The 13000-nt window shown below is 38.3% G+C and overlaps 2 protein-coding genes across 2 annotated transcripts; both read left to right on the top strand.

Moving 5' to 3' along the window:
• The first annotated feature begins 971 nt into the window (after positions 1 to 971).
• Positions 972 to 2793, top strand: LOC138589225 (PTB domain-containing engulfment adapter protein 1-like). Its single transcript, XM_069659427.1, has 6 exons — positions 972 to 1019; positions 1671 to 1742; positions 2028 to 2126; positions 2232 to 2369; positions 2459 to 2563; positions 2720 to 2793. Exons 1-6 carry the CDS (start codon positions 972 to 974, stop codon positions 2783 to 2785), a joined length of 528 nt encoding a protein of 175 aa, XP_069515528.1. The 3' UTR covers positions 2786 to 2793.
• A 1127-nt stretch (positions 2794 to 3920) lies between these two features.
• Positions 3921 to 12487, top strand: tmem106c (transmembrane protein 106C). The gene is made up of 8 exons (XM_069660319.1): positions 3921 to 3993; positions 4281 to 4537; positions 4987 to 5050; positions 5153 to 5312; positions 7629 to 7769; positions 8661 to 8710; positions 9263 to 9316; positions 11131 to 12487. The coding sequence occupies exons 2-8, from the start codon at positions 4324 to 4326 to the stop codon at positions 11288 to 11290; spliced, it is 843 nt and encodes a 280-aa protein (XP_069516420.1). The 5' UTR covers positions 3921 to 3993; positions 4281 to 4323; the 3' UTR covers positions 11291 to 12487.
• Positions 12488 to 13000: the final 513 nt, after the last annotated feature.

The following is a 13000-nucleotide window of genomic DNA, read 5'->3' as shown; positions in this document are numbered from 1 at the left end:
CAATTAGCATTTTGATTCAAATGAAGCCAAACGCTCATCCAGATGGGCAGTGAAATGCAAAGATTGTACTGCAAGGCCATGCAATAAAAAACAATTAAGCATAACTCCAAGACACATATATATATAAAACAGAAATAAAAAACAAGTCAACACGTTTAAGTATTTTTTATGAGGTGCTACGGTTTGACCTGAGAAGGGCAGAGTTCAGTCCTGACAGCAGGAAAGAAGGAAAGAAGCTCTTCCTGAGTCTCTCTGTGTTCGCCTTGATGTGGCGTATGTGTCGTCTAGACTGTAGCCACTCAAACAGTGTATTGCTGGGGTGGTGGGCATCCTTCATGGTCCTCCTCATGAAGATGTCTTGGAGTGTTGTACCCATGGTGCACTGTGCTGACTTCAGTACCCTCTGCTGGGCTGTCTGGTCACGACCAGTGCTGTTCCCGTACCACTGGTACCACTGATGTTCCCAGTCAGTACACTCTCCACCACTCCAGAATAAAAAATCTTCATGACCTTCAGAGAGAAGGAAATATATTGTAATGTATGTTGGTAAATTTTTTTTGGAATACATTTCTGATATAAATGAATAGCACATAATATTGATGGCTCCGCTGATCTTCAGTACTCTGGATATGTTACTTTCTTTTAGGACATTGATTTTAATTTATTGATCATATTTTTTCCATCCTTGTGCTTAAATTGCTTTGGCGTATCATTATATGTTATTAACCTTTCCAGGATATACCTGTGCTTCTGATAAGGACAATAAGGAAGAAACGACAGTTACTGATTAACTCTAACAGACTTTACACCCAACCATTTGTAATACAATAAGAAGCCAAGCTACTCTTCCAAAAGGTAAGATTCACTATTTTAATGATTGTAGTGATTTAAACATTTATGTACCCCTTAACTCTGTAAGAACCATCTTCACTTCTTGCTCCAGGGTTCAGTTTGGGACCAGACGTGTTACAATGAGCGACATTTCAGAAGATGATAACGAGATCTCCTTCTCGGTGAAGGTAAACACTGAGTTTTTCACGGTTTAAAGTCTCATTCTGAATGTGGAAAATAAACAAGGTGATAAACTTTTCTTAGATTTTCTTAGGCAGCTGAACAAGCTTTAAGTGATACATTAATTATTTTGTAACTAAGAACATTTGAATGTGGCTTTAATCTACTTGGTTAGAATAAGAGACGATGGATTTAAGGGAACAGGCGTGTAAAGGGCCACTCACCTCTCTAAGATCTTAGAAAGACTTGCAGTTTCTTAGTTTGTGAGCATTTTGTGTCTCTTTGGGAATGTTTTGTTAAACTTTGTGGTTGGTTTGCATCTTTTTGTAGTTGTTTTGTGTTCTTTCACTGACTTTCAGCAGTCATACAAGCAGAGCTCTGGTGGACCATGACCCTTAATAAATACATCTATGTATTTTTTTTAATTCTCATTGCCTATTTTTATCTTTACTCTGTGTAAGTCTTTTACTTATTTTCATTCTAGTTAATTGTTCTGCACCAAAACAAATTCCTTGTATGTGTAAACCTACTTGGCAATAAACCCTGATTCTGATTCTATGTTAATCTGTGATGTCAGTGCTGCCTGGTGCTGTGGGCCACAAGCTGATATTCAACCTTATTAATGTTTCTTTGTGTGTATTTATTTCTCTAACTTAAAGTTTCTTGGCCGAGTTGAGGTGGTCCGTCCTAGTGGAATACAGGTCCTGAATGAAGCAGTTCAGAGCCTAAAGGTACCACCTACGTCCCGTTTTAGTTACTTTAGTTCCCTGTAATTCAATTATTTGTTGATGATTATGCAACTCTTCCAAGATGCCAGCATGTCTTGTTTTTTGTGCACAAGAGATACAGCTAAATTTTTACAATGTGGTCAAAAAATGGTTGAATTGGACACCAGAATTCTTCCATACACTGTGAATTCTACTGGAAAACCAAGTTTGTATCACGGTATGAGCTGAATATAAACTTTACATATGTTGGCTTTAAAGATGCAGTAACTAAATCTCTTGTCCTTACAGACCCCAGACAAATACAACCCAGAAAAAGCAGCAAAGAAGAGCAAAGTCCATCTCTTTGTGTCACTGAGCGGGGTAGACATTTTGGAAAAGAAAACCAAGGTGTGTGAAAAATGTACTCAATATAACTTCCATAAGTCCATGTTTGCATACTTATTAAATACACGTCATTGTTTTTATTCTTCACATTGTCTTTCCTCCCCTCAGTTTTTGTTGTACACATGCCCTCTGCCCGGTATTTCCTTCTGTGCCGTGGTGCCGTCTTCACCCAAAGTCTTTGGCTTTGTGGCTCAACACCCTGCAGCAGACAAGTACCACTGTTACCTGTTCCACAGCGCAAAGTTTGTGAGTATTCCCAGTACAGCACAGCAGCTATGCATCCCTAAAGGAACAATTCAGTGGTTTATTAGCAGGACATTTCTATACTTTTTCAGTCTCACGTGCTGGTGTCAGTAATCGGGGACACATTCCGAGCCTCAAAAAAGGAGTTGAGCACCAGGGGAGAACGAGACCTGAAAGTGGAGGCACTCAGACATAAGGTTAGCTATGCTTTGCTTTTTACATCACTACAATGTACTGTTTTATACGTTTGAGCTCTTCACCTTATTCTGTATGAATGTAAATGTTTACAATGTTCTGTGGTGCTTCTTATTAACAGTTGCATCCTCTTTCTCACTCTTTTCTGTTCCTTTCAGAATAAAATGCTGCAGAGAGAGAATACTGAGCTTAAGAGGAGGCTTGAAGCACAGACTGATGCTTAATATGTAAACTGTTTGAAATCCATTCCCTTTTGTTTTGAGGTTTTTGTATGGTGTTTTCCCAAGGAAAATCTTCAAGCAAATTGATGGAGCATGGAAAAAAGTACTGACAAATTGAAAAAGGATGTAAATTGAGGCTGGAGTTAAAAAAACAACACTTTTATCATTACTGACAACTTCCTAAATGTTGTCTTTTTTTAACCATATTCAGAAGTTTATTATCGTCAGTTTATTTAGATGTGTTATCTGGATCCACAACAATGGAGGGCAGCAATGAGCTCTCCAACTATGATACCATTATCTTGTCAACAAAGAATTAGGAGGGTGCGTTAAATTCCGTTTTACAGTGTCGGAATCATTGAGATTAATTGTTGTGCCTGTCTGATAAACCAAATAAAGGCTGAGAAAGCATTCTGTGTGACTTCTTTACCCCTCAAGAACTAACTCGTAAGAAATGAGCATGCAAAATGTTTGTAACTAATTGGATAATAATAAAAAGGACCTGCATACCTGGTTTACTGTTCCTTGAAGCTTGTATTTTAAAATATGATATAATGCGACGACGCTATACAATACTAATACTAATACTAATACTAATAATATGAATAAAAATACATAGCCTAACAATTACCAATTTAATGCGTAAACGAGTCTTATTGGATTATCGAATACTGGATTGGTAGAACTACGTAGGTCACTTGAAGGCAACACTATATTGCTGCATTCATATGCTCCTCGGATGGTTCGGGTTTCCAAGATTGGAAGTCTTCTGACCTCGATGTGTTCACGAGTTTAAAGTCCTAATGTGGAAACAACACGGACCCAATAAAAAAAATATTTTTATAGTACAGAACTCAACAAGGCTGACAGCCGCTAACTGTTACAACCTAATTAGCCAAAAAGTTAACTTTCAAAACGTTATAAATAACACATTTTGGTTGGTTTACTTTAGTTCGCCATGTTTCGGCAAACAATTACGTCAATTCTGCTCGTCTAGTAGTCGGTGCCAACATTTTCTCCGGATTTGCCAGCTGTTGTTCTGACTTAGAAGAACCCTCACGTGAATTTTTCCAGTGGGACGCTCATTTTTCCAATTATTCCGCCACCACGTGAATGCAGAGAATGAACGTAGCTAAACTTGACATAAAGCTGGGAGCAGTGGTGATAATACGACTTGGGCATGGCAGCGTTTAAGTTGTTTGGTGTAACAGGTGAGCAAAGTTTATTTAACGTTAATTCAGTCAAAAAGAAACGATACACACTGTCACAGTCTCTACCTGCTAACGGCTAACTTGTTGAACATCTCTGTTAGCAAACTAGCTTAGGGGCTACCTAGAACAACGTTCAGCTCAGCTTCGTTAGTTTTGATTCTGTCAGGTGATTTAATGGAGATGGTCACAGTTAATTTATGGCGTACACGTGGGTGTTGTCTATAAATCAAAGCTGACGTAGTTTTCTCACTTATTTGATTAAACGGCTTTTGCTCATCCACCTGCAGACTGGCTGTAGTCGGCGGGGAAACTCTGGCGGGTTGAGCCACCATGGGGCTGAGGTGGTCTCGTAGCGACAGCAGCCTGTCACTCCTTCCGGACAGGCAGAGCCCTGGGCGGACTGGGGAACGCAGAGACTCCGACAATGACTCCTTGGATGGGGTGAGCAGACGTGAGGATATAGCCCAGTTCCCATACGTGGAATTCACCGGCAGGGACAGCATAACGTGTCCAACATGTCAGGGCACTGGACGAATACCCTCATGTGAGTATAAACGAGTAAAATCAATATTAATAGTATTTATTTACCTCACTGAAGAAAGACTTGTCTGGGGAGAAAGTGTATTAAATCATTATGCATAACTTTTAATGTATATAACCTATAGTTAAGCACATTCAAAGAAAGTATTTAAAGTATTAGAATGAAATCTCGAACATTGAGTTTGTCAGTGAAGTCTGCGCAGTCGCAGTTTGATTACGTACAAACAGCTGATACAGTAACTGGCTCACAGCTCTACAGATGTCAGCATGTTTCTTTTCTTGTTCCCAGCACTGGTTATATGTTGTATTTTAATTTTTGTTTTGTTGTTATGGGACTGAGGAAGCTGTTGTTCTGCAATTTTGAGACTATTATGTGTCCAAATGATCTATTTTAAGGGGAAAGCTGATCATAATCATGTGTTACAACATGACCTGTTCTTCATTGCCTCATAGATCAAGTGAATGAACTGGTTGCATTGATCCCATATAGTGACCAAAGGCTGCAGCCCCAAAGAACGTGAGTCACCAAAACCTTATGTATCTACAGTATATGTGCATTTATTTCTGTTACTCAAAGTCAAATTAAATCTAATAAATGCTACATTTTCTTGCATCACAGGAAGCTGTATGTGGTGCTCTCAGTTGTGTTGTGCCTCCTGGCCTCCTCGCTTGTGGCCTTCTTCCTCTTCCCTCGCTCCGTGGGGGTGGTAGACGATGGGATTCACTCAGTCACAGTACAATTCGACACCTCCAATCAGAAGGTGTTAATGAACATGACGGTAGGTTGTCCCTCACACTTTCAGCTTATTATAGCTTTTAACTAATTGCCAGTTTATTAGGTGCACTGAGCTGAAACTAATTAAGTCTAATCCAACATTCCTTCCACCTTCATGATGGTTATAAAGTTCAGGTATTATTTTTTCAGAGAGGTGTTGATTCAAATTTAGGGTAATTTTAGAGGCAGTTTGTGGTGCTGTTGACCTGTGAAGGTTTTCATAAATATTATTTTAGGGCTGCAAGATTATGGCAAAAATGATCACAATTATATTGATCAATATTAAGATCACAATCATGAATCACAATTATATATTTATTTTAGGGATAATTTTTTATTTCACATATAGACAAATAAAGTGACGCACATTATTTGTTCTTGCTTAACATCACTCACCCTGAACCCGAAATACCTCCAAACATCAATTATTTAATTATGTAAGATCAAAATAGTGATCAGGATTAATATTCGATTAATTGTGCAGCCCTAGTTTTTTTGTATCTTACTGATAAAATGGGTTGGACATAATATAAGAAGTCAGTGTAATTCAATATAGTTAAACAACACCACAGACTGAAGCATTCAAACTAGCCAAAACGTTAAATCAACACCTAAAATGGTTTCAACAGAAAAAGTGACATTTTAACCTTCATGATTGTTGGATTTAATCCTGGACATTTGTCTTAGACTGCATTAGTTTTAGTTATGTGCAGCTAACAAGCTCAAAACTGAGTGTATAAACTATGAATGTATTTTCAGTCATAAGTTTAGGGCTGCAGCTATACATTTTTTTCATTCATGATTCTTCTGAAGGTTATTTTCTGTTCTAATTGATTATTTGTTTGGTCTCTAATGTCCTGTTTTTTACTCAACTTAGAGATATGAAATCTGTTGTCAGAGGGCTTTTAGAAAAATGAATAATATTCATATTTAAGAAGCTGCAATCAGGAGGATTCTTTTACATTTCCTTGCTCATAAAATCACTCAAAGCGATAAATTGAGTATCAAAGTGATTGGAGTTTAATGTGATGAAAACTCATCCAGTTACTGTTGCTGCTTTACTAAAATTAATTCCCATGTGGTGTAGGAAATCTTATTAGATTGAATCCTCACTTTTGGCTGAAGCATGCGGTTAGTTTAGAGCAGAGTCCAGAATTTTGTTTTTATGCATCCAAAATACGACTAATGTGATCAGACGATTAACCGATTAGCCGCTCCACAAAACTTTAATCAGCAACTTTGCAGAGAATCGATTTCAGTAGGTTTTCCACCTTAGGTGCCAAATGTTTTCTGACGTAATGATAGCTCACTGAAAAACCTTCGGCCTTGGAAAATATAGTTTTTCACAATTGCCTGACACATTTTGCCAAAGTGGATTATTCTGAAGAAATAATGGAAATATAATCATTTTTTTGTTGCAGCCTTAATCTAAACCGCAGAGCCAATGTTCCAATTATCATTATTAGGTTAGGTTACTTTATTTGTACCCGTAGGTAGATTACGTTAACAGTGAAACAAAAAGTGACAACAGTGCTCAAGACTAAAATGGTAACCCTTAGTAAAAACAAGATAAAAATCAAAATATGCCATCAGTAAAAACAAGGTAAATAAAACCAGATAAAAGATATACCATGAGTAAAACCAGTATAACAAGATAAAATTGAAATGTGCATCAGTATTCACAAGATACATGATCAATACAAAGGGATTTTGCTAAAACGTGTTGATCACACTGCTGGGACAAAGCTGTTTTTGTACCGCTTGGTTTTAGAGGCTGGTACCATGTACCTTCATCCAGAGGAAAGAACCTGAAATTCCGTTTAATGGGCACGAGTGGCCATTCAAAATAGAGCCAGCCATTTTTATCATTGTTATTGTTTTTTGTTCATTTTTCTCATGCACTGCCACTTTGCAGTGTGTTGACGATAATGTTCAAGTCAAGTTTTCAGTGAAATAATGAATAATTCAAATAGAATTGCATGTTTCTGAGATACAGAAAAATGTAAAAATCTGCACCTCGAGTGTCTCAGCTGTTCTCTTTGTGTGATAATGGCCTCAGTTATTGTACATAAGGTAAATCTTAACCTGTATTCTGATACAGTATTGCTGTGAGACATGTTTCCCTTCTTAAGCTCCAAGTATGCCATTGAAAGCAGGTTGTTTGTGCACTTACAGTTGTTATCACTTTGTGTGTGTGTCGGAAGTGTTTCTTATAACCACACCAAGGACAACAATTGTACTTGATTAAATTAGTTTTTAGACAGACATGTTGCATAAGAGTTCTTGTAATTAACTTCATACTTCTTTCCTTTTTTTAAAGAGCACTCTGAACCTCAGCAACCCAAACTTCTTCTCGGTGTCGGTGGACAGTGTGAGCTGCCAGGTCTTTTACATGAAGACGGTGATCGGGACTCAGCAGCTACACAATGTCACCACCCTCCTCCCGCTCAGTGAGAGTCAGGTAAAATAGAACAAGCTCATTCAAAAAGCACACATTTTAATCATATAGGACAGCATTGAAAAACATTTTTATTGCTGAGTCAATATTGATTTGTGTGCGTCACTGGTTGGTCCACACATGGGTACAGAGTTCAGTGTGCAAACAAATGTGTCATAATCATCTGTATAGTTGGCAGCAGGTGTGCCTGCTTCAGGATGTGGTATCTGTTATAGATAAGACTGTTTCGAATTTGCACTCCCAGCTCTGCAGCAGAAACCCTGCTGGTACAAGTTTATCTGCTTAGACTTAGACTTAGACTCAACTTTATTGATCCCTTTGGGATGACTCCCTCTGGGAAATTCGAAATTGCTCGAAGACAGTACAAGAACACACGCTGCCACTGACCTTACACTGCAACATGTACAGCATATTACTCCTACTGGCACCAAATTCCATGAAAAGAAAAATGACTTAATCCTACTAACAAGAATTTTAGGTTTATTTTACTTATTCTAACAAACTGCTGATCACCATTAAAACGGGAACTGCAACAGACTAGACAAGTCACTCCAGCTAAAGATTGTACATGTGCAATATTTACTTCTGTTTCCGTAACTTTTGCTAAGCTTGCCGAGATGCACAAATTGCTTTTCATGCTTTTTGTTAATAACAACAAAAATCTAATGTAAAACAAGCATAATTGTGTAATTCTTCTCAGCTGCTCAACATTGTGACATGTATAAGGGCTGCACTCTGACAGTGTTGTATTACTATCTAAGCTCAATGAAATCTCTCGACACAAGACAAACCTTCTGCTGCTGAAAAAGCATCTGTTTATTAGTATTTCAGCTAAATCCTCATGAGCTCTACCTAACAACATGTTGAGACTGTTTATCTGTCAATCTTCTGCAGGTGAACTACACAGTCAGTGTGGAGATTGGCAGCAGTGCACCCTACGTCTAGTAAGTGTTGATTTAGTTGTGAACTACCACATAGTAGGGGAACCCCGCCACCTACACATCCACCTCATCTCTAACTGCACATCTCCAATTTGCAACGCAGGCTTTCTGATGTTATACCACCTGGTTCCAACATTTTGGGATGTTGTGTAAATTATGCCTGCACATTGAAGTGCCATTTTACACAGCTTATGCACTTATTTTGAATATGGATTATATTGTAATGTTGTAGTTTTGTAGTGTAACCTCTAAGTAAGACTGTCAGAGACACAAGATGATATATTATATATACTTTATTATAGTATACCCTTTTCACAGGCTGAGAATTTCTGTCATGACAAGTAAACTGACTTTGACTGAAACTGAAAATTTGTTGAGTGCACTTCCTAAACTAACACAATGAAGAACTTTTTCTGTGTCTGTTATAAAGGTAGATTTCACTTAGAGAAAATGAGTGAAACAATGTTTTTACAGGATGCTGTTTGGAGTTGGTATAGAAACCTACCCCAAAGTCAGTGAAGCATCTAAACACTGTCTGTTTTGTTTCTTTTCCAGTGCCTTCTGCACCATGCCCAGCATCAAGGTCCACAACATTGTCGTGTATATGCAGTAAGTATCTCTTTACTGTGATAAAATGCTACACTCTATTTGTATTACATTGTTCTTTTTTTCTGGGCTTACATTTTTACTTTTATGATGGCATAGGTTTAGGTATAAGTACTGATAAAACACTGTCAAAAATGCACCTTAACAAGTAAAAGTCCTCAATATCAAGTAATCTAGTGAGAACACTGTAGATATGTGAAGACATCTCTGTCCTAAAAGCTTCTGTGCAGTACAAATACTTACACCTCTTTTTAATATCAATACAGTTTAAAATATTCTACATAAGAATATTCTGTTTTAAAACCTGGAAGCATAATGCAGCCTGCAGCACAAGCTAAATTAAATTCAGAAAACACAAAGGAAAAGTATTATCTTGAATATTTTCACGACACAAAGATATAACTTTGAGAAGTCCTTTACATTCTGGCCACAGAACAATACATCTCACTCAAGGAGCTCATGGTATGGTTTGTATAAGAAAGAGTTAAATATCCTGTCAGATAAATGTAGCTATTAACCTCTGAACTGTAGTGGAGAATAATGGCGTACAATAGAAATACTCATGTAAAGCACATGTTCTCCAAAACTATATTGAGGTACAGTAGTTGAGTAACTGTACTTGTTGACTATACCACCACTGCATCCACATAACCTTTACTTATCATCGTACGGCCAGGAGGCATCTGTGCAGTTCTGTTGGGTGTAATGTTGGGTAACACTATGAGACAGCGGGCAATGTCACCACATCAGCCACTTCCTCAAGGCGAGGGTTTGTGTGACAATGTGTGAACCATCAATGTAACAAACTCGAGACCAAACAGCCCCAAATCCACAAACTGGAAAAAAACTGGAAACAGTTTTCTGTAGGTTCATTTTCCAAATGGCAGTTAATTATTAAAAAGCAAAAATGGAATTTTGCGGTAAAGAATTTTAAGTTTTCTGTCAGTTTTTAGATTTTAAAGTTGTAATCTCGAAGATCTCTGTTTCGTTCTCTTTGGCGGCACCTATAGCGATAAACGGTAATTGCAGGAGCACACTTCCCAGATATCCAGACAGTGTTGCATGTGTCTTTTTCTTTGGATTTTCACTTCTTGTTGAAGTTGTATCTGTAGTCATCGATCTTTTCTTTGTTTGTTCAGCCATAGTAGATTACTGTTTACTCGCAACACTTGCAGAAGCCGTATGAGCAGCTGCTTAGCTCCGCCTACCCTCTCTGGCAGACCAACCACTGCTGGCTGATGGATAACGCGTCACTAACGGGCGGCGCTTGTGAAAGTCACCACCGACACCCAGCCTGTAATACTGCAAATGCAAAGGCTTTCATCAGTGGGCCATAGGCTCAGTCACCATGGTGTTACCTCATTCGACGATAGATAGTAACTTAACAGACATTTATTTACATGAAAATCTTCCAGATGATCACTTTGATTAATAGTTTCACAAATAAGTCCCTTTAATTATCTCCTGATTTCTCGGTTTAAAAATGCTGTTCTGTCGTCAGAATGCTCAGAAGATATGTGGCTCTAAAGGATCGGCTCTAATTCACTTCTCCCATTTGAATGAATACTCTCAACAACCTGCAGCTAGTCTACTAAAGGGCTGGGGTAGTGTTGAAACCGAAATGTGACATAGAGGAAATGACTCCCAGTGTTTCTCCTTTCTGAACTTTTTTTGACATTATCGCAGGGATCAGTCAGAAATTCCACCTTAAGAGCATTTCTGTGGTCATATGCATTCATTCTGTCTTTATGTATTTATTTAGGATCGGCAGCTTGTGTTACAGCACTTCATTTCTGTATCGTGTTTCCTGCTTTCAGAACCACAGTGAAAACCTCCCACATGGTTCGAACATCCCAGAACAGCCTGGAGGCCTATCGCTACATCGACTGTGGCTCCAACACCACAGACGTCCAGCAGCAGATTCCCCTTTCCTCCACCCTCTCACCAGCCTTATTACTCAGCACCCCTCTACTGTGAGTCCTGCAGAGAGATCGATCACTCATCAAGAGGAGGTGGGAGATGTTTGTGCACACTCCAGGATGGATTCTTTCTCCTTTGCAGAGAAACACCAGCAACAAAAATGATGTTTTTTTTCTATTAGCTCAGGCAGAAAAGTTAAAATGAAGACATGACAACAGTTTTGTAGTGGTTGTTGTTAGACGTTGATATTTCTTGCCAAACAGCTGAGACTTTTGGTTTTTCCTTGCATTAGCGTGGCTCATGATAGCCTGAACTTCTGCTGTTTCAGACTGAATGTGTCACATGTTCCAGTGTTGAAAACAAAAGTAGAAAATTGAATGAGTCATTGCCAGCACGAGCTGAGGCCCTGTTTTGTTGGCAGGACAAATGTCAGAGAAAGAGCTTTTCTTTAAGGGGAATGGCTCCCATTCTCAGCTGACAAGAAACTGCCACTGACGGCATTTTTCCCATCGCTCTAATTAACGCTGCAGAGCTTTGTCTGTGTCTGCTGCTGCTGTTGCAACATCAGGAGAGAATTCTTCAGCATAGCTTGAATGACCTTTGGTATTATTACACTGTGTTTACTGAAGACTGCTAAGAGAAGTAGTTGGCCTGCTGTTACTCTTTTGGATTGAATGCAGGGATTATTTTTGCACCGTGAAACGGGGGCGTATTGTTGACATATTACTTTCCCTTTGTTATTTAAGTGAAGTTAAACATGGCATTTACACATTTAACATGTCAGATGTTTTTAAATTAACCGACAAGATATTTCTTGGAACCTCATGACAGCAAGTTTAAGCATTTTAGATTCCGACTACAGTCCAGGGTTTCAGAGAGTAAAGCTGCTCTCAGACTGGATTTTCTTTCAGGTTTAAATCATGTTTTGAAGTGACCTAATCGCTGATCATTTAACCTACTCTACTTTAGTATCCTGGTTAAGATGTTCTTAATGATCATCTATGTGGCTAATCAATCTTCAAACTTCCAGATTCTTGACATTCTCAAAGGACTTCTTCTCCATCATCTGCTTTGTATGACATTTGATCGACTTCATAGTCCAACAAATTGACACAAAGAGTTGTGATTTTTTTTTAAAGGGATAGTTGTTTGTAAATTTATGTATGAAAGATTTTACTAGTGTTTTTAAAAATACGGTTCTTAAAATGATATTAAAAAGAGTTGTGAATAAATAAAAGTAATGAACACCATAAACTGTTGTTGTTTTTTTAAAGCATTTAGAGCTGCAACAATAAGTTGACCAACTGATCTACAGACAACTGATCAGCAACCTTTACTGAAAGTTTGACCTTTAACCAGCAACATCTAAAAAAAATCATTTTTGAGTCCAAGTGGATGTTTGTTCTAAGTTTGAGGAAACTCCCTCCCGTCATGCCTGAGACCTCGTGGGACAGAAGACAATGCCCCAAAGAAAGTGTTTTTCCAGGTCACAGTGAAGCTGACCTTTAACCTTTTTGCCAACAAATAACATCCTTTCACGACATAAATTTGGACAATCCACAAACCTACTGAATAAATACGGACACAATCTGTCTGTGTTTCCGTGCACACTCCGCTCTCATGTATGAACTACATTTACACATGCTTGGAGTGACATGAGACCTAAATACAAATACACAGAAGAGAAATATTAAATCTGACAAGAATGACAGGCGAGTGGTCTCTCCGTATCCACGTGACCGTTTCTGTGGATATGAGGAGAGTTGG

This window comes from Semicossyphus pulcher, unplaced genomic scaffold, assembly GCF_022749685.1.
Source record: "Semicossyphus pulcher isolate SPU_LCO1_2020_fin unplaced genomic scaffold, fSemPul1.0.p SCAF_13, whole genome shotgun sequence".
NCBI lineage: Eukaryota > Metazoa > Chordata > Actinopteri > Labriformes > Labridae > Semicossyphus > Semicossyphus pulcher.
The sequence above is the reverse complement of the archived record's forward strand: the minus strand, read 5'-3'. Positions and strand labels throughout refer to the sequence as shown.